The sequence below is a fragment of the Enhydra lutris genome, unplaced genomic scaffold (genome assembly GCF_002288905.1).
Source record: "Enhydra lutris kenyoni isolate GAN:26980312 unplaced genomic scaffold, ASM228890v2 scaffoldscaffold11, whole genome shotgun sequence".
Classification (NCBI taxonomy): domain Eukaryota; kingdom Metazoa; phylum Chordata; class Mammalia; order Carnivora; family Mustelidae; genus Enhydra; species Enhydra lutris.
In genome coordinates this window covers 18491006-18518477 of record NW_019154095.1, presented here as the reverse complement: position 1 = coordinate 18518477, position 27472 = coordinate 18491006, and the positions used below count along the sequence as shown (strand labels likewise).

The 27472-nt window shown below is 36.3% G+C and overlaps 1 protein-coding gene across 1 annotated transcript; it reads left to right on the top strand.

Moving 5' to 3' along the window:
* LOC111144529 (exoribonuclease 1) lies at positions 1 to 25873 on the top strand. Its single transcript, XM_022498849.1, has 7 exons — positions 1 to 278; positions 4604 to 4782; positions 8110 to 8320; positions 12006 to 12089; positions 13401 to 13510; positions 15519 to 15633; positions 25106 to 25873. Exons 1-7 carry the CDS (start codon positions 171 to 173, stop codon positions 25346 to 25348), a joined length of 1050 nt encoding a protein of 349 aa, XP_022354557.1. The 5' UTR covers positions 1 to 170; the 3' UTR covers positions 25349 to 25873.
* Positions 25874 to 27472: the final 1599 nt, after the last annotated feature.

Below are 27472 nucleotides of genomic sequence, written 5' to 3'. Positions count from 1 at the left end.
GCCACACGCTCCCGGAAGTGGGAGGTGTCCCCTCGAGTTTGTGTGACCGCCGCCGCGGGAACGCGAGCCCGGTAATTTTTCAACGGAGAAAGGCGAGGCTTTCGGGCTTGGCCGAGTGAGAGTGAGCGAGTGTCGGGCTCCAGCCCCTCTCTTTTTACGTGACAGCCGGCATGGAGCGTGAGCGGAGCAGACAGCCTAGCAGCGAGGCCGTGGCTCCCGCGCGGCTGGAGTCGCCCCGGTCGGAGTGTGGGGAGGAGCCGCAGCATCCGAATCCCGAGGTGAGTCCGCCTGCTCCCGGCAGTCGGTGTCCGGCCCTTCCATATGCCCGCGTCCCTGTCTTCGAGGGTGTCCCGCAGAAACCTCAGCCTGCGTGCCCTTCCACCCCAGCCCCGGCAGCTTTCCCTGTCCCCACCTCGGGTACCATGGTTGTCACTGAGCCCCCTCTCGCCTGAATTACCCTCGGGATGTGAGGAAATGGTCAAGAAGAGAAGTGTGTGAACTGTGGTTTTATAAGCTCTGCTGGGAATTCTGCTCTGTGCGCGCTGTTGCTGTGGTCATTCTCTCCAGCCCTTATAGGTAATTGATAGGTTATGTTTTAAAAAGCGCACCCTGTGCTCTACGTATGTCATTTCTTAAGACCTGAAGCCCTTTGCCTCCCAGACTTCACAGAAGGTGGTTGTACCTGTTAGTTGGAGATTTTGCCCATTTGCTACTATTTCATGTCGACCTATCGTATCACTTATTTTCCATAATAATTTTAACAACTCATTGGTAGATCTTAGAGCAAAAACTTATTTATTCGTCCTGTTGGACAGAGATATAAATTATTGTTGACCAGCGCTGCAGATTGTAAAAAATACTAAAATTGGTTATTTCATTTCAGGAATGTATTTTGAGCACTTCCTAGAATGGGTACTTGCAGGAGGCGTCCTTGTTCTTGCTCTTGGATCTGGTTAAGGTCTTTATATAGTTGCTAGAATGATCTTAATAACATAAATCTGACTGGGTTTCTTCCCTTCCTAAGTTTTCAGTTTGCTGTCCTGCAAGACCTGGCTCCTGCCCCCAGTGCTGAATTCATCTCACACAGTTCTTCCCTTTTGCTCTCAGAGCTCCTGGCTTCATTGTTTTTTTTTTAGGGTGAATGGTCTTTTTCATTAAGGATCTTTGTATTTTCCCTTTGCCCTGCATGCTCTTCTTTGGGATCTTTGCATAGTTACTGCATTCTCTTTAAGATACTACTTTCAAAGAGGCCTTCCAGGCCCCTTCTCTCTAAAGAAACACTTTTCCACCCACTTCCCTCTTCAATCTGAGATCTTCATCATGTAAGTTGGTTTAGAAATATTGACTATACTTCATTATATTTGAAAGTCTTAAAACTTTGAGATATAGCGACTTAAAACTTAGGTCTATGTTCCAAATTGGTTTTAGTGACTCATATTTGTTAAAAACATATTGTTGGATACCATTAATAAATGGTGATAATTTTTTTTTTTCAATCTCAGAGTATTTTGTTGGAACTCAGCTAAGTACATTTTCATTATCCCTAATATCCATTGTTTTTGTAAAATAATAGGGGTTGCATTTTTATGTTTTTAAGCAAGTAGGTTCCAATTTCATCAGAACTCTTCTTTTGGAAGAATTTTAATCAAGCTAAATTATACTTCTAAGGTCTTTTTTTGTGTGTGTAGTTGCAGAAGTTTTTTTCTTTGTTTTGTAGATAATGCAGTTTTGGGCAATAAAATAATGAAAACATTCCCAAAATAACTATTTTTAAAATGTTCTTGCCACAGAGAAAAGTTTCTTTTTATCATGTTATTAAAACATATTTTATTTCATGTTGAAATAATAAGTTGTGTTTGTTAAAAGGAATCTTCTGAATTTCAAGCTATTAATCCCTTTCTCATCACAGAAAATGACAGCAATTTTGGAATACCTGTCTTGTAAATGAAAATATGTCACTTGAAGTCGAAAAACATTTTTAAGTACTTAAGGCAAGATAGTAAGCCTCTTTTTGGTATAAAAGATTTTTATAATCATTTCCCATAATGTAAGTATCTTCTTATTTGGGATAATATAAATCATACAGCCATTTACTTGAATACCGGAAAATTGCAGAATGCCACAACACCGAAAGTGAATTGCAGAATGCAGAATGCCACAACACCGGAAGCATTGCATTTCCTCCCCATACTATGGAATCTGTCCACCCTTTCCTCATTGTATGTCCAGGACTTTATGTGAAGTGGTTCAGGTGGACATAGACATTGGGGAGTATCAATCTATGTATTATTTAGTATCAATCTATGTATTATCAATCTATGTATTATTTAGTATATCAATCCATGCATTATTTAGTATCAATTATTTAGTAAACTAATTATGCGTTTTAGTAGATTAATAATACAGATGAGATTTTTAATATTTTCTTTCTGTCCCTTAGTGAATTGACTTGAGCACCTTTGGAAACCATTAGTGTAGACCTTAAATTTGGGAGAAGGCACTGATCACTGAGAACTGGACCCTGATGCCCTGAGCTTCACTGAAAGAGCTAGAGTTGGATCTGGGAGAGGAAGCAGATCTTCTGTTACAGAAATCACGATTTATAGCAAATTTACAAGAAGCCTTAGTGTTCTTTGTAGGTAATTTTTGTAGCTACAATCTTAGATAAGAATTAGGCAGGTGAATCAGAGAGAGAGGACTTAACCAAAGAGTAAATTTGCTTAAATTGACTGAGCCTTCTGTTTTGGTAGACAAACTGTTAACTCGCTGTTGACCTAAATTTTAACCTGACTGAAGATGAAGTTTAAAATTCAATGTAAATTTAAAGACATGAGATAAATTATCTTGATTAAATTCTAGTGATAAAATAGCTAGGTATTATAAATTTAACATATTATCAAAAGCTAGTTATTTCCTCAGTTTTAGTCAAAGATCAGTGTAATAAAGTTTTTTAAAGAATTTGTCAACAAGGAACTTCAATATAGTTACTCTTATTTATGGACAAGTCAGATATTGGGATTGCTGATATCTTCCTCTGACGAGATAGGAGTAATTCTTGAGTACTCTAGCATAATACCAAACATTGCATTTCTAGTAAATGTGTGTCATACTAAATTGAGAGCTTTGAGTGGGAAATAGTTCCTGACCATTAGGATTAGTGCTAAGTCAGGGTCTTTGGCCTTTCCATGGCTATCCTTTCTTAATCTGTCATTAAAGTTCATGTGGGGACAATGTGGTAAATTATAACTAAGTTAACAAATTTTAATATAGATTAATGGTAAGTTCCAAAGTCTTTTTGAAATTCTGAAACATACCTAATATTTGTGACGTTGCATTTGGAAAATAATTAACTTATAAATGGAACTCTGTTACTTAACATATTAATAAGTTGGGACTACCTGTGGAGTGATTATAGTTATGTTTTTTCATACAAAGATTTTGATTTAAGGAAAGAGGGAGGATTTATGATACAGTAACTGTAGTTCTTCTGAATAATTGGTACAATGTGAGTTTTAGAAATTGTGTGTTTTGAAACCGAATACATTTCCTCCTTTGCTTTGGGTTCTAGGAAGTTTTGAGCTAGATTTCTATCTAGTCCATTTTGTTTTTATATTGGGCAATTTCTGTTAAGTTAGTGAAATGAAGTCAGGTTAAAAACTTCTGTGGGGGCACCTGTGTGGCTCAGTCTCTTCAGTGTCAGACTCTTGATTTTGGCTCAGGTCATGATCTTAGGGTTGTGGAATCAAGCCCTGCATCAAGCTCTGCTCAGCGGAGGACTTTGTTTGATATTCTCTCTCTCCCTCTGCCCCTACCCTTCTCACACATGCTCATTCATGCTCTCTCTCTCAAATAAATAAAATCTTTTTAAAAAAATTCTCAGGAAGTCACTGACTTAAACATGCATAATGCTGTAAAAGGAAAAATTTGTTTGTAAATTGTAGATTGTCATTTGTGAAAAGGTCTGTTCTATAGTCTATGATACGGTAATAAAATTTCCATTAATTGCACAGTGGATATGGTGTTGGGAGCTGATATACATAATCTCATTTAATCCTTATAATAACCTTGTTTATTTTAAAACAGTTTTTAAAGATTTTATTTCTTTATTAGAGAGAGAGCTTACGGGGGGAGGGGGCAGAGGAAGAGGGACAAGCAGACTCCCTGCTGAGCAGGACACAGGGGAGCTGAAGTCAGATGCTTAGTCGACTGAGCTACCCAGGTACCCCTATAATAACCTTGTTTAAATACTGTTTACTATTACCAAATGCCAAGTGCCACTTGGAATAGTTATTATTATTCTTTATTTTATAGATAAGGAAACTGAAGATCAGAGGCTAATAAGTAACTATCCAAGGTCTTGCTGCTAGTAAATGGTCAGCTAAGGCTCTGTTTTGAAGTGCTCCCAATACCAGTGCTATTTTTACTTAGCTTCATTTCCTTTAAGAAATCTCATGACTCAGAATAGCAGGGTAAATTGTATTGGAAACACGTCTTTCTTCTTTCTGTGTACTTTTCATTGCATATGTAGCATGAATAGGCCTCAGGAGTTTGAATCTTTAAGTTGTTTTTATTAATTATATGCTGTACCTTTTTTTTTTGGTAGAATAAGCAACGATGTAGATTCGATGGCCAAGAAACAAAAGAGTCTATGTTCATTACCTCCAGTGCAAGTGATTTCAGTGACCCAGTTTACAAAGAGATTGCTATTACAAATGGATGCATTAATAGAATGAGTAAGGAAGAACTCAGAGCTAAACTTTCAGAATTCAAGCTTGAAACCAGGTAATTAAAAATAACTTTTTAAAAATTTAAAAGTAGTACATGTTCATTGTAGAAAATCTTGAGAACAATGAAAAACTAACAGTCATCTATAATCCTACCATAAAGAGATAGTCATTATTAACAATTCAGATAACAGCTGTAATTTACATTCTTAAAGTGTATTTATGTGCAACTTTGATTACTTCTGACAGTCTCTTAGGTGATAGACTAAGATTGCTGAGTTGAAGTCTGAATATTTTGACAATCTACCAATAATGTGTAGGAGTAGCTATCTTATTACTACATGTATTTTAAATCTTTTTAGTTACTCATTTGGTTGATGGTTAATTACATCTCATTAATGCGATTGGAGATATATGTGTGTGTGTGTGTGTGTGTGTGTGTGTGTGTGTATTATTTTGTGTTATTTTTATAAAGAGGGTTTCTTTCAAACCAGGTAATTTAAAAAAATCACTTACCAGGAAATATTTTTTCCTGTTTTAGTTTCTGAAAGTATGCAGAATGATAGTATATCTATGTTTAACTGTATATTAAAAGAGAAAATAATGCAGCTTAGCCAATTCTGTGTGTGTGTGTGTGTGTGTGTGTGTGTGTGTTCGGTGAGATGAATACAGACTCAGTTTTTTTTTTTAAAGATTTATTTATTTATTTGACAGAGAGAGAGATAACACAAATAGGCAGAAAGGCAGAGAGAAGGGGGGAAGCAGGCTCCCTGCTGAGCAGAGAGCCCAATGTGGGGCTCGATCCCAGGACCCTGAGACCATGACCTGAGCCGAGGCAGAGGCTTAACCCACTGAGCCACCCAGATGCCCCCATACTCAATTTTTAGTAATTTTTTGCAAATCAAATCACTTTATTTCAACTTGGGGCATGAGGTAAGAATGAGCTTTGGAATCCAGAAAAGCATGCTTATTTTTGATGGACAATTCAGTTGCCAGGCATTAATAAAAAAAATTGACTGCATGCAATAAATGTTATTTTTTATTGCATGCAATAAAAGTTATTGTTTCTGGGTCCTCCTGTATACTTTTTCTCTTTTAGGCAAGATTCCTCTTCTTTGCTTTGAAATAGAGCTTCACTACTTTTCAAAAGAGCACACATGTACTTTTTTCCCTTTTAGATTGTCTACATGATAACTTGTGAAGAAAGATTTTACTTCATTTCCCCCTGACTCTATGATGAAGATATAGCTTGTGAAGATTTTCTGAGCAAAATTTTTGTCGTTTCCAGAAGTGAAGATCACTTGCTTACTTGTGACCTTGCATGGCAGTTAGAGATCTAATTATATGTTTGTACATTTATTCAACTAGCACTTACTGGTTTCTAAGCACTGCACTGGGCATTAAAGTTATAAAAGTAAAACGGATATGTACGTTCCCCACTTTGGAAAGCAGACAGTCTTTTGGGAATACACACAGACAATCACAGTACAGTGTGACCAGTGCTGTGTTGGAGGTCTGGCCAAGCACAGCATGCAAATAAAGAAGAGAGTGTGTCTTAGGAATTCAGGAGTGATGATTGAATTGATAGGCCATACAGAAAAGGAATGGAGGGTAATTGAGGCAGAAGGAACTCAAAACTAATTTCTGTAGGTATGTTTTCTGCTAAATAATCCTGCTTTTTCATCAGCTATTGTATGACCAAAGTTACAAAACAAGAAAGCGTATCACATATTAGATAGTGGCTCATGCAGTGTTTTGTCTGCAGTGTTCGATGTACCATGGGGAGTGGGAGCATCTGAAGATGATACAGAAATGATAGGTCGTAGGCAAGTTGTGAAGGAACTGTATGCTGAAGTCTGTTTAACGTGTAAGTACAAGGGAGCCACTCAGGGTATTATAGCAGGAAATTGGCGTTAGTGGATAGTTCTCAAGTGGGGTAAAGAATGAAAAGGAGGGTTGTGGCGTTAGAAGCATTTGACAGAGTCCAGGGAGCTCATGGGAGCCATATCAGAGACAATTCAGGAGAAGCAGATTCGGAATTTTTTTCTGAGTTAGAATTGGCAAAAGTGGTGATTATTTGGATGTGGATGGCAAAGGAGTTATTAAAGACGACAAGTCTCTCCCTGGAGCACCTGGTTATTGTTCCTGTTGCCACTAGGTTTGCAGGCACCCCTTAAAGTAAGTGCAGCTTCTCCAAGAAAGAAAAAGAAATTAAGACGAAGGAATCCAGAGCTGCCCCATGACACAGAGGTCACTCACAGCACCTTAATATGAAGGGGCTTAAGGGATTTCCCTCCTAGATTTTGGTAATTTAGAAAATCTCAAGCAAATAAACATATTAAAACATTTTGCCTTAAAGCAATTGGTTGTCAGTATTCTTATGAATAGGATTCCTTTTCATTGGTAGTTTAGAAAGGAAAATAAAAGATTAAAATTTTTTTTAATAGTCACTAATCAGTGATGTGACCAAAATTCCCGAGTTGTTGCTGCGCACTAATTACCATTTAGATCCTCTTATTTTTACTGCCATTTTGTATATATGAACTGTTAACATAAAGACTCAAACAAGTAACACTGAAAGAAGTCAGCACTGGTCATGGCTTTTAATTTTTAGAAGTACATATAGTTTGAAGAACATGACCACCATTACCAACCATTGTTATCTCTTTAGAGCAACCCTTTCTCCACCCACCAGTTGTGAAACATATACTTTGAAAATACCTATAATCTCCTGAAATGAATTCTACTCATGGTAAATGAAGAAACCTACTTCCAGTTAAGAACCTACAGAGTATGACAAAGTTCTTCTAGAAGTGTTTTATACTAGGATATCTTCTAAATGAGTTTTCCTAGTTAAGTAGCTAATAGACATTCAACTTTACATACTAGGCTCATAGAGCTTTCATAATCATATGGATATCTTAGTTGTTTAACCTATAAAAGCCAAAAGAAAGGTATGAGACAACATAAATGTTCCATATACCTGAATGTCCTTACTCTGAAATTTGTGTTTTGGCCCACAGAATAGTTCAACGTTAATTTCAGTTTTTGTAATGTGTGTATCATCTTGGTGTATAAGGCAATGCGGCTTTGTAGGTGGTGTACGCTAACCAGGCTTATGGTGTGAAATACTAGAATAGGAGAAAGCTCTTATGTACTACAAAAATGAAAAGTTACTTGGGAAGGAAAATACTGATGCTGTATTACATTTGATTTTAATTCTTTGCTAATTTAGCCTTAAGTCTTGCTTTCTTCACATTTATTTTAGCTAACGTTTGCTAAATTATGCTGCGACTGTCAGTGTTCCACACAGTGCCAACAGGTAAGACTTCAGATTCGTGATGGTAAAATTCCCTGAGAGTTCATTTTCTTCTTCTTTCCTTAGAGGAGTAAAGGATGTGCTAAAGAAAAGGCTGAAAAACTATTACAAGAAGCAGAAGCTCATGTTGAAAGAGGGCAGTTGTTCCGACAGCTACTACGACTACATTTGTATCATTGATTTCGAAGCCACTTGTGAAGAAGGCAACCCACCTGAATTTATACATGAAATAATTGAATTTCCTGTGGTTTTACTGAATACCCATACCTTAGAAATAGTAAGTGAATTGTTGTATTTCAGTTTTATTCTTAGCAGCAACTCTCCTGGGGTTCTCAGTAGAGCAGGCATCTCATTTGCTATTTTAAAGCTAGAATGAGAATTCCAAAGTTTCAGTTTTATTCTTAGCAGCAACTCTCCTGGGGTTCTCAGTAGAGCAGGCATCTCATTTGCTATTTTAAAGCTAGAATGAGAATTCCAAAGTGGGCTGTTTGCTCTTGTGTACTTCGTATCAGCTTGATTGATAGAAAAGCTGTAATGAAATAATTTCAGAGGCTACTTCTCTCCTTTTCCAACAGCTAAAATTATAGTGGTTTTTTTTTCCCGTTTGCTTGGAACACATACTTGGCTGGCCGTCAGAATCTCCTAGGGAGGGGGGGGAAATGCCTGGCTCTCATCCCAGAGGTTCTGATTTAGTTGTTCTGTGGTGGAACCCCTGATATCAGCATGTTTTTAAAGCTTCTTAGTTGACATGCAGTCTGGGTTGAGAACTGGCGCTATAGATGACTGTATATGCTGTGATCTCTAAAAATGGCAAATTATGGAAATCACCTTTCAACTTAGAACTGGCCATCTTTCCAGTGAGAAGTCTAGGGTGCGATGACACTCCTAAACCTTGGCCTCAAGACCTATAATGTATGTGCTTTACGTACTTGCTGTCACTGCACTATTAGTTCAGGAAGTCAGCAGGAATTCCCCAGATACTACTCTTTGCCGTGTAAAATCCGAGCAAGGTTGTATCAGCATCTCATCCATCCAGAGGTTGTATCAGCATCTCATCCATCCAGAAGTTACTTCTGTGCTGTTCCCCAGTTGGCACCAACACGTTGGGAGCAAGTATAAAAAGGCTTATGTATTAAAATGCATAGATCTTTTTCGTAGTGTTGCTCAGAGCCTCTTAGTTATAATCAGATTATTAATGTAATTTCCTTGTCCAAAGAAGATTAAAGTCAATAAATTAAAAGGAAAAATGACAGCTGTGAAGGTAATAATCTTGTATAACTCACCAGATTCCACTTTCTCTTTCTTACTCAAGGACATTACTCTTGCAATTCTTTTCTCTCATTTAGACAGTAATGATTTATTGCTTTCTACTGTATTGTTCCCATCACATACAGACCTGTTACTTTTCACACCATGAAAAGCTTTCACTCTATGCCACTTCCCTGCCAGCTACCCTATTCGTTTGTTCTAAGGTACCTACTGCTGTTTCCTCTCATTCTCTCTTAAATCCACACTGTCTTCAATCCCATCACTCCATTAAAATCACTCATTAGTGTCATCTTGGATCTCTACCTAAGTCTTGGTGTGAGAGACCACTCTGTCCTTGAAACATTTTTTGCAAGTGACTATCAGTACACTTCATTCTCTTGATTTGTCTCCAGTGTTACTCAGTTCAAAACCTAGGAATCATCCTTGACTCCTGTTTCTCTCCCATCATACATCCAGACCAACAGCGACTCCCGTTTGCTCTGCCTTCAGAATACATACAGAACCCGGCCACTTAACTGCAGCGCTATGACTGTAGTCTGAGCCCCCGAATTTCTTGTCTGGATTTACTGCATTCACCCTCAAACTGGTCTCTGTTTCCTTCCATGTCTCCTACAGCCAATTCTCAACATAGTGGCTAGAGTGATCCTAAAAAAGTCAAATCATTTCCCCTCTCTGCTTAAACCTTTAACCTTTAGTGGCTTTCCATTTAACTCAGTAAAAGCCATTTTCTTTAACATGAGCTATCTTCTCATTACCTCCGATCATGCCATATTGACCTGCTTGCCATTTCTCAGAAATGCCAGGCATTTCTACCCCCTCACCTTCCAGGGCTTTAGTTCTAATTCCTTTCCTCCAGAGGTTTTGCTGCTAGTTCCTCCCTCCCTCTCTTCCTTCCAGGCCTTTCTTAGTTCTCACCTTCTGCATAAAGGTGATGACCTATTTAATAGTGTAGCTGAACCCCCCCCCATTTTTCTGATCCCACTTACCTGCTCTACTTTATGTTTAATAACCCTCATCACCTGTTAATTTACTATGTAATTTACTTAAGTTATTGCTAAATATTTGGTCAACAAGTGCATAGTTCTTCTCTATAGCGTCATTCTGATAAAAGTGTTAAATACTGATTAAAGTTTTATTAATAGTGTGTTTAATATTACCTGCCTGTATTGGGAAGGGAAGTTGCAGCATATTTTTGAAAGGTTTTCATTGAAAATTATAAAAATATTGATACTTGAAAAGTTTTCATTTATCTATGAAATTCAATTAAGTAAAATTTTTCCTTCTGCAGTGTGTTTGGTAACTAAAGAGCATCTGACTTTTGAAGTTCAAACATTCTTTGTTCTTTAATTTTGCTCTTTTATAATAATAATCTTTATAACTCATTGGCTTCATACACTTGTGTGAAGAAAGAATTTATTATTGGGAAATAAAACATTTACTTCTCTTAATTTTTTAATTTTCTGTCACAAAAAATATTCTTTGTCTTTTTCTCTGCATCTACCTGGTATTAATGATTGCTGTCTTTAGGCTTTGAAATTGTCATTAAGTTTTAACAAGTGACTTAGCATGTTCTAGTTTAGGGAGGCAGTATTAGGTTAGAGGAAAATTTGCACTTTGAGATCTGAGCTTGGTGATAACAGTACTGGCCTACGAGTTCATAGAGTTGTCGTGATTATAAGATGGGAAGGCAAGCGTGAAGGCTTCTCGAAGAGGTTAAAATTGCTACAGAAATATAATATTATCACCCTTTAAACTACTCCATCTCATGTTTAATTTTGACTATTCAGTATTCAGTTTATTAGAATCAATATAAAAATTAAGGAGTAGTCAAGAGAAGATGAGAGAGTAGTACTCTAGAGCTAATTTTTTATAACTAAAGATTGGCATTTCCTCAAAGAATTTATTATTATTTAAAAAGCTGTAACTTGAAGTTGAGGTTGCATTATTAAGCTTTACGATTTCAAATGTTATGAGCAAAATTATCAACATTTTGCTTCTCAAGAAAATATTTAACCTTTGGTTTGAACACTTGCTTTTAGATACTTGCCTTATCTTAAAATTTTTTTTGAGATTTATTTATTTTAGATAGAGAGTGCACCCATGTGCACACACAAGTGGGGGAGGGGCAGAAGGAGAGGATCTCCAGCAGGCTCCATGCTCAGTGTAGAGCCAGATATGGGGCTTAATCCCACGACCCATGAGATCATGACCTGAGCTGAAATGACGAGTCAGTTGCTTAACAACTGAGCCACCCAGGCACCCCATCTTAAATTTTTTTTATTTTTTGAAGATTTATTTATTTGAGAGAGAGAGAGTGTGTGTGCGCATGTGAGTGGGGAGAGGGGCAGAGGGAGAGAATCTCAAGCAAACTCTTCACTGAGAAGGGAGCCCCACTTGGGGCTGGATATCATGACCCGTGAAATCACACCTGATGCAAAACCAAGAGTTGGATGCTTAACTGACTGAGCCAGCCAGGTGCCACTCTTAAAATTTTTTAAACTATAAAATAATTAAAATTAAAGTGCTTTGGGAGTAGAGAATTATCCTTAAATTGTTAAAATTCTAGAAAGGGCTATACCATGAGCACCTATGAAATTATAGTCTTCCGTAGCTTAATGTTTTATGTATTTTGTGTCCTGTTTCTGAAGTCATAGAAAATACTTTAACTTGTTCTCCTTGTTCTTCCCTTGTAGGAAGATACATTCCAGCAGTATGTGAGACCAGAGATTAACACACAACTTTCTGATTTCTGCATCAACCTAACTGGAATTACTCAGGTTCTAATTCTATGTTCCTTTTTCTAGAGTTTGAAAGAAGTTCTGAAATTAGGTTTTATTTCATAGTTTAAAAAATCATTATTATTGTAAACAAATTAATATGGTACTTTCCTTACTTGGTGAAGATTTTTCAGATTATACTATTAAAAAAGTAGAAAAGCAAATTTTATACCTGGTAAAATCTTTCTCAGCCTTTCCTCTTAAGGACTTGTAGTGATAAAACTAAAGGCTGCATTTATTTAGATCATTAGTAAAGCAAGTGTGACCTTGATGGACTTGGAGAGGAAGTTTGGAAATGTATCTCTTTATAACCTGACTGGATACATAGCTTAATGTTTTTTTAAGTCTCTGACTTTTTATTGTATTCTAATTGCTCTTTGTTCATTAATTTGGTTCCTTTATTCATTTACTCATTCACTCAACAAGTATTTCAGTGCCTTCTACAGTGGTTGCCAGGGTACTGGGGATACAGAGGTGGTCAAGTCAATCTCCTTGGCTCACTCAACAATTTATAATCAGGAGGACAGACACACTAAACCAGTGGTGACCATATGGTTAGGAAGACTGACAAGTCAGTGTTTTATCTGGGTATTGTGGGTATCTTATGGCAGAGGAAATAGAGAGCCGGCTAGTGTCAGACTTCTCAAGTTAGTGAACTTGGGCTGAATCATGATAGCTCAATGGGCAAGAAAGCATAGTGTGGCATTTCAGGTTTACACTACCGATAGCTCAGCTGTGTACGGACTGGTAAGAAAGTGGTTGAAAATAAAATGGTAGGCAGAGGGAGGCCACACCATGAAGAGTCTATGTGTCTTATCCTGAAAGCCCTGGGGGATGTTTGGAGGATTTTAAGTATGGAAGTGATGTGATGGATCAATTTAGGAAGATCAGTCTGGCAGCGGTGTGTCATCTGCTGTGGAAAGATCTGAGCTTTGAGATAGGGAGACCATGGTAGTGGGCCATGGCTTTTAGCTGGGAGATTTCCCTTTTTTTCACTCTGGAGAAATAGTAAGCCACTGGATTGAGATCTTAAAAAAAAAAAAAAAAGAAACACCGGGGATGATCTCAGATCTTAATTTTGGGAGGATTACATACTTAAGTTGAAAGCGTCCCTAATGCCTGGCTGGGAACAATTTTTTATTATTTTAAAAATGAAATGTTAGGTGGACCTCAGCTAAGGAAATCATGTAGAATTTAAAATATCATAGATAAGACTTTCTCTTCGTTTTCCTTTTGACGTTTCTGTTTGGGTATTTGCAGGACTACATGTAGCTACTCTTATTTTTATAAATTTTACTTTTATATCCTCAGGATCAGGTAGACAGAGCTGATACCTTCCCTCAGGTACTAAAAAAAGTAATTGACTGGATGAAATTGAAGGAATTAGGAACAAAGTATAAATATTGCATATTGACAGATGGGTGAGTATTTAGGAAAATTATCTTTTTTATCTACTTTTTTTAAAGATGAAAGATGTTCATATCCACTTAACTTTTAGAATAACCACAAGAAAATATTTTCTGATAATTCTGGGGTCTCCCACAAGAGACCGTATTTTTCCTTTCACATTCTTATTTCCACTTCAACTTTGTGTTGTTTTCTTTTTTCTACTTAAGCTTTGCATCCTAAGGATCAAAAAAAGAGGAGGGAAAGAATGATAATAGTTTAATCCAGAACTAGATTCCTAGGGAAAAATAAATATTACTATGTAAAACTAAAATGACTTTACTAAAGTCAGTTTTTATCGTGACACTTCCTTGCTCAAAGACGTCCAAACTCTTCAGTCTGGCTTTCAGCGTTCTCTCAGCTAACCCACCCACCTGGGTAGCCTGATCCAACTGCCATTCTTGTCCACTCTGTGCATGCTGGCCATGAATCACGTGGTGTATCCTTTCTCTGTGCACGTACTTCTGCTCTCCTCTCTACTGGAAGGCTCTCTTCCTTTCCTACTACTGTATTATTATTCAAAGCCCTTCTTTTGTTTTACTCCATATACTACAACTCACAAGGATCATCTTTTTTTTTTTTGATGTCTTATAGTCTGTATATCTGAGCCATTTGTGCTGCCATCTAAGTATTCTGATATCTAAACTTTATGTAAGACTTGTTTGCAGGGAGATTAAAAATGCTTTCAGAGTAAGAGCTTCTGCTAGTTGAATGTCTTCCCTAACGCTTCCTATAGTCTGGACTCAGAATGTGTGCTCAGAAGCATTCGTTGGATGGAAAGCTTAGAGGAAAGATCGGGAGGGTTGAAACAAGGATTACAGGCACTGTGCCAGGGCAACTCCTATACCACGATGCTATTAAGATTGGAGAAGGAAGTCCCGATCAACTTGTCTTTCAAACTGTGGACAGATTTATACACTAAAACTGAGATGTCACTTAAATCTCTTACATCACTTGCAGTTTAGTGTCCCTTACATAGGAAACAAAGCATTGGGTGTAGTCACATTATAATTTTGTTTAAAAATAGAAATCAGAGAAAACTTTTGGAAGACCTCTTTGGAAATCTGTTGATTTTAAATGTGAATGAGCAATGTTCCTGGTCAGGAATATAGGTGTTTCTGTCATAACACAGTATGTGTGATTCTATAAATTATGTATGTGTGATTCCTCACATTCTGGGACATGGCTCATACCTCCAGAAATAATTTGGACAGCTCAGAGTTAAGGGAAGTTACCTCAGAGGTTATTATAAACGCACAGAAGCAGTAGGATCCTGGGAACAAGCACTCGTTTTTAAATTTTTTTTAAAAATATAGCTGAAAGTACTCTCAGCACTGTAGCAGCTGAATTGAGAACTTTTTTCTTTCCTGCTGAAGGTTATAATTTGTACGGCTGTTGTATCACCTCCCTTCCCTAGGAAAAAACCATGTGTGAACCAACACAATTTCCATATTATACAATCAGTATTTTCCTACTTAACTACATAAGTTGATTAGTGTCATAGAAACATAACGCTGTAACAGAGCAAATTGTATTCTCACCATTTAATACAGGCTACTTTCGTCTTTCAAATATTTTGTTCATTTGTTTTTTGTTTTATTTTGTTTCAAAGCATACCCTCAAAAAACTTTCTAATACAGTAAATCTAGCATTAAAAGTAAGCTTAGCAGTGTTATTTTAGGATTGTGAAAAAATAATCAGCAAGATAGAGGTCTGCCCGATTAATCAGAACCTTGCAAGTGATCATGATTAGCCTAGTAAGATTCGTTTATGAAGGAAGTCTGATATACCTGACTTCTACTTTCCTTTGTTGTTTATTTTTGAATTAGTATTTTGGAAGTAGGTTAATTTTGTAAGCTCGTTGATGTGTGTGAATATCAAAAAGGTGACATGTAAATAAAAAACAATTAGAATGACTTCAAACAGTAGACCAGTAGAGCATTTATTTTATCATTTTTCTACCCCTGTTTTTGATTTTACAAGTTCGTGGGATATGAGTAAGTTCCTGAACATTCAGTGCCGGCTAAGCAGGCTCAAATATCCTCCTTTTGCTAAAAAGTGGATCAATATTCGAAAGTCATATGGAAACTTTTACAAGGTAAAATTTCTCTGTATTATTGATTATACTGCTCTTAATGATGAATTTATTACATTTTGCTTTTATGGTAAGTTGTGATTTACTAGGTGCTCTTCGCAGGAAAAGGCCATATACTTTAGTTCTAAGTTTTTATAATCCAAACATGAGGATGATTATATGAATTTAGGAAGTTGAGCTATTTTTCTTTTAATCCATTATCATTATTTGAATAGGTTAACTGTAAGTACATGAGCTTTAGGAGAGGCTTGAAATTGTGGGGGTATTCAGTATGTGAACTGTTTGTGGAACAAATGCTCCCCACTGAGCTTTAATTTTATCAAAGTTAATACATATGTGTGGTGTAAATTTTTAAAGTAGTACTACAAGGCTTATGAAAAATGGCATTCATCCACTATGGCCTTCACCAGTATTGGTCCTTATTCTCCTTACTCTCCTGAGGCAAACACTTTCAACTTTTTGTAGCTATTTCTTCCAGTATTTACCTTCATACTTCTAAATGATATGTTTATCCTATTTCTTGAATTTTCAGTTTGAGTTATATATGGAGTCCTACAATGGAAGATGATATTTAGCTCTGTATGAAAGCCGTCATACCCGCATGTCCTTCCCCTCTATGTGTCTTCTTAATTAGTTACATTATCTTTATAAGCAAATCATTATTCAGTGCTTACGTTCTTGTAGCGATGGAGAGTGTTCACCACTTCTCCCGAGATTTTTACAAGTGCCTTCAGTTGTTTTCTTATCCTGTTACTTTCCATTCAAGCTGTAAATCATTCTCCGTATTCAAAACACTTAGTGGTCTGTTTTCTTTCTTTGTCCTTTTCTTTCTTTTTCTTTTTTCCTTCCTTCCTTCCTTTCTTCCTTTTCCTTTTTCCTTGGAGGCTACCTTCCTATAGCTTTTAATTCTGTTCTAATCTGAACTATTTGTTCTTCAGGCTTCTTCTAAAGTCATCCTAAGAGATTCTTTCCTTGCTTCTCTGTCATGTTTTAGACTTTGTGTCAGCTTCTTTTACAACCTCATCTTGGTGAAGCAAATCCTAAAGTAATTTCATGAGAAAAGGTACTGTCCCTTAAAAACATTTTTTGTAATTTTCCCATTTTTAAAAGCTGAGAAATATACATACAGAAAAGTGGAGTTTGATTGTTTTAAAGTGAAATCCCTTGTAACTTCCACTCTCTTAATTCCTTTCCTTTCTCCCAGAGCCCTCCACCACCCCCCCCCATATAGTTCACACTTTCATGGAAATCATTTTCTTGTTTTTCCTTAAAGCTTTAATATTTATGTGTCTATCTTATACTATATAGTTTACTTTTGCATCTTTTTGAACATGGTATAATTAACATTGTACTGGCTATATTGTTCATTTTGCTTTTTTTCTCAAGATTGTGCTTGAGATTCGTTGATGTTGCGTATGTAGCTGCTGTTAGTTTATTTTATTGCTGTGGAGAATTTCATTGTGTGAATATGTAGTAGTTTGTTTATCTGTCCTACTTTGGCCAATTTTGGGACTTTTAGATACAGTGTTGCCATAAACATTCCTGCACATGTCTTCTGGCACCTTTGTGCACTCATTGCTCCAGGGTATAAACCTACTAGTAGAATTGCTTGTTCATAGGATATGTGCATCATTGCCGTTAGGTAATGCAAAAATAGTTTTCTGATTTGTACTCTCCCCAGAAGAGTGGATGAACTTAAAATTGCTCCACATCTTTGCCAGCATCTGGTATTGCCAGACATTTTAAATGTTTATATATTTGGTGAATGTGGGATGCCATCTCATTAAGGTTCTAATTTGCATTTGCCTAATTACTCATGACTTGGAGCCTGAGCTTGTTTTCTTATGGTTCTTAGTCATGCGAATTTATTTTGTGAAATCCCTGTTTAAGTCTTCCCATTTTAAAAAATTGGGTGGTCTGTCCTTTTGTAATTGTAGATTACAATTTGTGATTGTTTATAGATATTTATCTTGGATAATAGTCTTTTGATTATATTTGGTAATTTTTTTTCCTTTTCTGTGAATTTATCTTTTCACTTATTTTGTGATCTTTTTCAAAAAAAAATCTGTTATGGATAATTACAAATATATGCAAAAGTTGACAAGTGTAATAAGCCCTCATGACCCAGTTTTAACAGGCCAGTTTTAATAGGTATAAGCTCATGGCCAGCCTTGTTTCATCTGCATCTCTACCCACTTTTCCCTTTCCTTACTCTTTTGAAGCCAATCTCAAATGTTACTTCCTTTTTTTTTTTTTTTTTTTAAGATTTTATTTATGTGACAGACAGATCATAAGTGGGCAGAGAGGCAGGCGGAGAGAGAGGGGAAGGCAGGCTCCCCACCTAGCAGAGAGTCTGCCTGACTCAGGGCTTGATCCCGGGACCCTGAGATCATGACCTGAGCCGAAGGCAGAGGCCCAACCCACTGAGCCACCCAGGCACCCCTCAAATGTTATTTCATTTGATCTGTAAACATTTCATTATGTAGCTCCAAAAAACAAGGAACTGTTTTAAAAAACATAACCATCACACCATTATCACACTTAGAAAATAATCAACCATAATTCCTTAATATCATCAAGTGGCTATAGCTTTCTTTTTAAGTTTAATTTAATTAGTTAATTTTAAAAATTGAAGTATAGTTGACATTTATTAGTTTCAGGCATACAACATAGTGATTGGACAGTTCTGTACATTATGCCATGCTCACCACAGTGTGTCACCGTTTGCTAGCATATGTTGTTACAGTTATTATTGACTGTATCCCTGTGCTGTACTTTTCATCCCCATGCCTTTTTTTATAACTGGGGTTTATACCTCTTAATTCCCTTCACCTCTTTTTTTTTCCTTTTACCTTTTGTGATTTGAATCCGGATCTGAATAAGGTCCACACATTTAAAGTTGGTTGACATGTCTCTTTTAAGTTTTTTAATCTCTAAATTCGTTTTCCACCTCCTTTTTTCCTCTGGCAATTTATTATTATTTATTTTTTTTTTTTTTTAAAGAAATGGAGCCATTTTGGGATGCCTGGGTGGCTCAGTTGGTTAGGTGTCTGCCTTTGGTTCAGGTTCTGATCCCAAAGTCCTGTGATCAAATCCCACAAAGTTGGGGAGGGGTCATTGCTCAGCAGGGAGCATGCTTCTTCCTCTGCCTGCCACTCCCCCTGCTTGTGTGCTCGCTCTCTCTCTCTCTCTCTCTCTCTGTGTCTGACAAATAAATAAAATCTTTAAAAAAAAAAGAAAAAGAAATGGAGCCATTTTTCCATTTTCCCAGTCTGGATTTTGCTAATTGTGTCCTGTGATATTAATTCAAATGCCTCTACTCTGTTTCTTTCTTTCTTTTTTTTTAAGATTTTATTTATTTATTTAACAGAGACACAGCGAGAGTGAGAACACAAGCAGGGGAGTGGGAGAGGCAAAGGTAGGCTTCCTGCCAAGCAGGAAGCCCGATGTGGGGCTCAGTCCCAGGACCCTGAGATCATGACCTGAGCCAAAGGAAGATGCTTTAAGACTGAGCCATGCAGGCACCCCACATCCTCTGTGTTTCATGTAAATTGTAGGGGCTCAGTCATCTTTAGGTTTGCTTTTTTTTTTGCTATACCTCCCAGGCAACAATGCATTCTTACATTAGGGTGTCTTTCTCAAACCTTTAACTCTATTTATTTTAAGGATAATTACTAATAATTAATAAAACCATAAAATAATTTTTAAGTCTGCATAAAAACATCCACAGCTCACAATACATCACAATACATGGAGTGTTCAGAAAGTTGTAGGTATATAGTAAGGTAATAACATTGTCAAGTGCTCTTTTGTATATAGTATTTTTTTTGTGGATCTGTTTATGTTGACCAATTTATTAGGCTGCTCTTCTCTTTTTTCTTTTTTAAAGATTATATTTATTTATTTGCCCGAGAGAGAGCGAGCAAGAGTGCACAAGCAGAGGGAGTGGCAGGCAGAGGGAGAAGCAGGGTCTCTCTGCTCAGAAAGGATAGGATGCTCTTTCTATATGGTTTTCCCCTATTCATAATAGTTATCAACTTTAATGCCAGTTAGTGGAAGTTGAGGAAATGTAACCTTTTTCTTTTTAAAATGTTGCCTTCTTTTGTTTTGTTTTGTTTTCCTTATTTAAGTAGGCCTAAAAGTCTTAACACAAATTTTTTCTGTGTAGGATGCTACTGGTGTATAGTCTTCGGTATGTACAAAGTGTTCTTTCTCCTTTTTAAAACTATAGAAATGACTTTTTACCCACTCTTTCTTGGGAGTGGAGATAGATCATTAAATTTGAAATTATCTCTTTCCTTTTTGTATGTTTAAGAAACTTACAGGGCAAGCATAATACTTTTCTCTTTAATAGCTGGCTTAAACTTACAGTGGGTTTGATTTTTCTGTAAGTAAGCTGAAACAATATGAATAAAAATACAGGCTACAGATGCAATTTTATACCAGATTTTAGGAAATAAACTTATTTATCTATGGCATGATCATACTCAAATGTAGGTTCAGCATTTACAAAATCATACAAACATGTTTATTTTTTTAGTAGTTTTGTATATGCATTAAAATGTTATTTTTGAAGTATAAGTAAAGAATGAAATATGCTTTGGGAAGGTGAAAGCGATGTTTGTTTTTGTTCTTTTGTTTTTGTCTTTTTATTTTCCTGTACAAATACTCAGTTCTGGGTTGGATTTGAGTTAAGTTCTCATGGATTTCGTTTTCCACTGGAAATAGACAACTTCTGCCTGTGTTCTTCATCTTGTTAAATAAGAGGCTTACTTACACATACAAAAGGTTGAAAGCTGTGGCAAAATGTTCGTTGCTTTTCTGTGAGTGACTAGACCCTCTTCTTCTTTTTTTTTTTAAGATTTTTTATTTATTTATTTGACAGAGATCACAAGTAGGCAGAGAAGCAGGCAGAGAGAGACAGAGGAGGAAGCAGGCTCCCTGCTGAGCAGAGAGCCCGATGCTGGGCTCCATCCCAGGACCGTGGGATCATGACCTGAGCCGAAGGCAGAGGCTTTAACCCACTGAGCCACCCAGGCGCCCCTAGACCCTCTTCTTATGCAGAAATTGCAGCTCTTCTAAAGGCAGATCAGTAACTCTCATCTCTACAGTATGATCAGACCGTGCGTTACAGAGCTCTTTTCAGAGTCAGGTTCTGTGGCCAAGCAGAAGATTTTGAGAAAGGTTGTTGTTGTTGTTGTTGTTTTGTTTGTTTTTGTTTGTTTGTTTGTTTGTTTTTTTACCTAGCTATACTCTGTGTTCAATGGGAAGAAAAATACTGTCTAATTTTCTACAGTTTTTCCAGATGGCTTTCAGTAGGTCTTGAGACTCGCAAATAACTTTCTCACTGCCAAGCCCAAGCAAAAGTGTGAACATTTCATGTTTTTGTTTTTTTTTTTTTTGCAATGTGATTTTTCCAAAGACTTAATTTTCTTCAAAATCCAAGAATCTTGTCACTGGAAGTTAAATGTTTTCTACAGGGTCTTACAGAGATTTCTTCAATTGGTTTCTGTAATGAAAATGTCTAGGCTAGTTTTTGTAGCCCTTCTTCAAACCACTCAGCAAATTTTGGCCTACTGTTTTCCTCCCATTCACTTTTCAAGTTAGACATCTTGCCGGGAACTTTTCTTTGCCAGGCCAGAGGAAGTGTGAAGTTTATGTGTTCTTTATCCAGGTTTTCACACAGCTATTAAATTTTAGACATGATCGAGTGAATTGGTCTTTGTTTAACAGAGTTAATCACTTTGCTGGCACTGTCCAGGACTTTTCATGTTAACTCTGATTCATTTTATGGTAAAATATGCATAACAAATTTACCATTTAGCCATTAAGTACACAGTTCAGTGTCAAAAAGAACATTCATACTGTCATGGAACCATCACTGCCATTCGTTTCCAGGGCTTTTTCATCTTCCAAACCTGAAACTATACCTTTTAAAAAGGGACTCTCTGTCCCCCTTCCTTTGGCCCCTGGTAACCACCATTCTGCTTTCTGTCTTTGAATTGTACCACTCTAGGTATCTCGAGTAACTGGAATCATACAGTATATTGTCCTTTTGTTCTTGGCATATTTCACTTAGCATAATATCTTCAAGATTCAGACATGTGGTAGCATGTGTCAGAATTTCCTTCCTTTGTAAAGCTAAATAATAATTCCATTGTTTGAGAAGCTCCTTCCTTTTGAAGGTAGAATAATATTTCATTAGATTTATATCCCATTTTGTTTATCCCTTCATCTTCTGTAGACAGGTGGGTTCTTCCACCTTTCGGCTGTTGTAAATAATGCTCCAGTGAATGTGGGTGTGCAAATAACTGAGTCCCTGCTTTCAGTTCTTTGGGTACATACCCAGAAGTGGAATTGGATCATATGGTAGTTCTGTGTTTAATTTTTTGAGGAACTTCCATGTCACAGCTACAGCACCATTTTATATTCTCACCAGCAATGCACAAGGGTTCCAGTTTCTCTGCATCCTTGCCAACACTTAGTTTCCATTTTCTTGCCTTTTTTTTTTTTTTTTTTTTTTAAATAATGGCCATCTAATGGGTTTGGAGTGGTATCTCATTGTGGTATAAATTTGTACTTCCAGAATGATTAGTAATGTTGAGCAGTTTTTTGTGAACTTATCAGCTAGTTGTACGTATCTGGAGATATGTCTGTTCAAGTCCTTTGACCAGTTTGAAATCAAGTAGTTTTGTTTGTTTTTTTTTTTTTAACTATTATCGTTGAGTTTTAGGAATTCTTTTTTTTTTTTAAGATTTTATTTGAGAGAGCAAGCATGAGCACTGGCAGTGTAGAGGGAGAGGGAGAAAAAGACGGCCCGCCAAGCACTGAACCTAAGGTCAGGACTCAAACCCAGGACCCTTGGGGTCATGACCTGAGCTGAAGGCAGATGTTTAACCAACTGAGCTATTCAGGCGCCCAGGAATTCTTTATATTTCTGGATATTAATCCTTTTTCAGATCTGTGATTTCCAAATATTTTCTTCCATCTGTTGGCTGCTTTTCTCTGTTGATAGTGTGCCCTTTGAGATACAAAAGTTTTAAATTTTCATGAAGTCCAGTTTATCTGGTTTTTCTTTTGTTGCCTCTGCTTTTGGTGTTATATCCGAGAAACCATTGCCAAATTCAGTGTCATGAAACTTCTCCTGTAGGTTTTCTTCTAAGACTTTTAGAGTTTGGACTTAGGTTTAGGTTTTGATCCATTTTGAGTTAATGTTTTATTGTTTTGCATTTATAGATTATGTTAGATTGATAGCTGAACAATATTAAATCTTTCAATTTATGAACACAGATGTCTTCCCATTTATACTGTCTTTAATTTCTTTCAGCAACATTTTTTAGTTTTTGATGTACAAGTCTTTCACATCTTTGGTTAAAATTTTTTTTTTTTGCTACTGAAATGGAATTGTTTTCTTAATTTCCTTTTTTGGATTCTACATTATTAGTTTATAGAAATGCACCTGATTTTTCTGTATTGATTTTGTACCCTATGACTTTGCTGTCTTTGCTTATTAGTTCTGACAATTTTTTGGTGGAATCTTAAGGACTTTCTCCATATAAGATCATGACAGCTGCCAACAAAGATCACTTTACTTCTTCCTTTCCAATTCAGATCTCTTTTATTTCTTTTTCATGCCTACTTGTTCTGGTTAGAATTTCTGATGTTATTTTGAATGGAAGTGGTAAAAGTGAGCATCCCTATCTTGTTCCTGATCCTAGAGGAAAAGCTTTCAGCCTTCTTACCATGATGTTCACTCTAAATTTTTTTATTTGGACTTTATTATTTTGAGGTAGTTTCTTTCTATTCCTGGTTTGTTGAGAATCTTCTCATGAAAGAATGTTTAATCTTGTCAAATGGCTTTCTGCATCAGCTGAGGTGATCATGTGTTTCTTCCTTCATTCTGTTAATGTGGTTTGTTACATTGATTATTTTTTGTATGTTGAACCATTCTTACTTTCCAAGAATAAATCTCACTTGGTCGTGGTGTATAATTCATTTAATATGCTGCTGAATTTGGTTTGCTAGTATTGTTGAGGATTTTTACATCAATATTTATAAGGGATAATGGTCTCAAGTTTTCTTGTAGTGTCTTTGGCCTCGATATCAGGATAATGCCAAGCTTATCAAATGATTTAGGAAATGTTTCTTCCTCTTCAGTTTTTTGCAAGAGTTTGAGAAGGATTAGTATTAAGACTTATTTAAATGTTTTTGTAGAATTCACCATCGAAGCCATCAAGTTCTGGGCTTCTCTTTGTTGGGAGGTTTTTGATTACCAGTTCAGTCCTCTTTACTTACTGTAGGTCTGTTCAGGTTTTGTTTTCTTCAGGATTCAGTCTTGGTAGGTTGTGTGTGTCTAGGAATAGTTCAATTCACCTAAGTTGTCCAACATGTTGGAAAAGCACATTTTTCTAGGTGATACTTAATGAAAGGACCAGAATGCATTATGGTATTACAGTTTAGGATAATTATTAATTTTTATCATGGTGCTTTTATATCATTTGCTTTGTGATTCTCCCAATAACCCAGTGAATAAGGAGTATAACTGTTAGTCTTATTTTACAGATGAAGAAGCCAAGACCCTAAGGTGTATAGGTGACATATAGCTATGCAAACTACAGAATGTAAAACTTAACATGTGTAGTAGATAGAATAGTGGTTCTCAAAAGTGGAGGGGCATATTGGAATTTGGGGAGTGAGATTTTTACATTTACCAAATTGGAGCAGGTGTTTAAATAGTGGTTCTCAAAAGTGGAGGGGCATATTGGAAATTTGGGGAGTGAGATTTTTACATTTACCAAATTGGAGCAGGTGTTTAAGTACCACATGATAATTTCTTTCATGCTGGATCTTCATTATCTTCAGTCATAGAAAGGCTGGATGAGTTTGTTTGTTTGTTTGTTTGTTTTTTGGTGTATCTGTCTAAGGAGTCTGTCAATACATTATATACCATATATGTATATGGTGTATAATACATTATACACTGTAATACATTATAGTAAAATACCATGGAAAAGAATGTTTGGATTAAAATGGTAGAGCTTTGGGGTGCTTGGGTGGCTCAGTTGTCTGAGTGTCTGACTCTTGATCTTGGTTCAGGTCTTGAACTCAGGGTTGTGAGTTCAAGCACCATGTTAGGCTCCACACTGGATGGGGAACCTACTTTTAAAAAAAATGGTAGAGCTTCAACTTAGATATCCAGAACAATACATTTCCTTTCATAAATGTGATTTGTCAAATTACAGAACTGCAAACTCTTTAGATGTCTTGAGGATTCTACCTATTTATATGTATTTTCATTTATAACTTGAGAATTTTTTTAAAGTTCTGAAGGTTTAAATTATTTATTTGCTTCATTTGACTAAGAGTACTTGCCTTTTGCCTAACTTTAGCTGTTATCATTAATTTTTATTTTCTTATTTTTCACAATGGCTTACAGAAAACTAAAGAATTATTTACTAAGCTGTTTATTTTCCAGGTTCCTAGAAGCCAAACCAAATTGACAATAATGCTTGAAAAGCTAGGAATGGATTATGATGGGCGGCCTCACAGTGGTCTTGACGACTCTAAGAACATTGCCCGAATAGCAGTTCGAATGCTTCAAGATGGATGTGAACTCCGAATTAATGAGAAAATGCATGCAGGACAGCTAATGAGTGTGTCTTCTTCGTTACCAATAGAGGGCACTCCAGCTCCACAAATGCCGCATTCTAGAAAATAACAGCATTTTTGCCCTTTGCCCACAGATCATTCACTCTAACCGGAGTTGCTACAAAGAGGTAGCAGGTGAATACTTAATAAATTAGTCCTGTGGTGCAATATTTAAGCACCTTAAACATTTACATTCTTACTACAGTTATATATAAATGCGTGTGAACAGATTCTGTGGGGAGGGCATATTGAATTTTTTGTCACCAGCACTTTTGATATGAGCAGTATTTGTTACACAGTAACAGTTCCTGCTTAGAATTGACTTTTTAAATTTAAGGTGTCCAAGACGTGTTCCTTTTGGTTTTAAAATGCAAAGGCTTACTGGCGCTCTCCTTGAATGTAATATCTTATTGATATTAAGATATATAGTGTATTTCTATATTAACATCATTAGATCAAGTCGTTTCTTACAGTGCAGGAGAGATTGGAAAGCCTTATCTAGGCTTTGGGTTTTAAGACTATCACAGTCCTTTTGATTTTTGAATTCTGTATGTGAAGTTCAGCTGTGCATGGTGAATTTCATAAAGTACTTGGTACACATATCTGCCTACATTTCTTTTCAATTTGTAGTTGGAAGACTTGTGGTAGATTATAGGGTCTTGTTAAGAAGTCAGTTACTGATGAGGTTAATGGAAAGTCAGAAGGAAATACCATTTAAAGGAATATAAGGGCTGTAGCTCAGACTTTATCATACATAAACATATCACTGGGGTTCTTTGGACTTCATTTTTTGATTCCCCTCCCTCTTGTGACATACATCTACCCTAATTCTTAAATCTAAGAGACCGTGCTTTGATATAGACTAAGAATAGGGTCACCACTTAATTTTGCATTTGTATTCAACATTATGAATAAGATTAATAAAGTCAAATAATGCTTTTTAACATCTTATGTTTTTATTACAGGTTGGTTTTACATAGTGAGTGACCACTGAATCTTGATAGTTAATTCTTAACTAATTCTAAAAACGTAAGTGGGTTTATGGAGTTGAAAAAGCAAAACTCTTACCTAGATGATAAAAACATTTTCTGAATTGAATTTCCCCCTATAGCTTTCATGAACAATTTGCCTCTTCTCTTTTCCTTTCTATTAGTAGTTGTGATGCTACTTTATTTTAACGATTTACATATTAACTAAATGACTTTTATAGAGGCTTCCAACCCTGGTGCATAGGAAAAAAGGAGGCATTTTTCTTGGTCTGAGAATTCTCTCCCCAGTGCTGTAAAAAGAATGGATTTGCCTTTGAGCGGTAGTTGTAGAATAAGAGTAAAGACTAACAAGTGGATAACAGAAGGCACAAGGGATGTGATGCCCTTAGACAAACTGATATGGATTATAGTAAAACAAGGAAATCTAGATGTTTTATATTTATGCAGTAAACTTTGGGGGTGAAATGGATGTATGCTGAGATTTTTGTGAATCCTAAATAGCACCATAAAATATACTGTAAAGTATTGCTGTAAGTTTCAAAGAATTTCCTTCAAATCCTTACTGAGTTGCTGGGCTAGGGCAGAGCTGTAGAGAACAACAAATCACTGTTGAGATGTGGATGCCAGGAAGTCCACTGGCACTCTTTTGAGGTGATTTTTTCCCACGTAGCCACCTTAACCTTAGAATTCAAATTTGTGCCACAGCAAAACCATTAATTAATTATCTGTTGCCAGCTTCTGTCGTTGCTACTTAACAGCTGAAATTGCAGTGGAGAAATCTGAAAATGTCAAGGAAATATTGCTTCTCGTGTTGTTTGTTTTTAAATCAGACTTCTAATTTCTGTGCCAATTTGTCCTTTTTATGAAATAACCCAAGTACCAACATCCAAGTACCTAAGTCCTATTGTATTTCTTTTTAAGATCTTCAGCCTTACAAGCTGTCAACGTCCTTTTGGCTCTGTCAGGTATTTTATTTGATGTTTTACTGTTCTCATTTTTTAAAAAACTACCGAGGGATAATTGACAAATGTAAGTGTACATATTTAAATTATTTAAAGTGTAAATGTGATGATTTGAAGTACATTGTGGAATGATTATCAAGATCACATCACTTCATATAGTCAACTTTTTTTTTTTTGGTGGTGAGAATGCTTAAGGTCTACTCTAGGCAACTTTAAAGTTTATAATACCCTGTTATTAGCCAG

Coding starts and splice junctions, on each gene's coding strand:
- LOC111144529 (XM_022498849.1), top strand. CDS start 171: ATGGAGCGTGAGCGGAGCAGACAGCCTAGCAGCGAGGCCGTGGCTCCC. Junction 8,321..12,005: donor ATACCCATACCTTAGAAATA/GTAAGTGAATTG, acceptor CTTCCCTTGTAG/GAAGATACATTCCAGCAGTA. Junction 15,634..25,105: donor CATATGGAAACTTTTACAAG/GTAAAATTTCTC, acceptor TTTATTTTCCAG/GTTCCTAGAAGCCAAACCAA.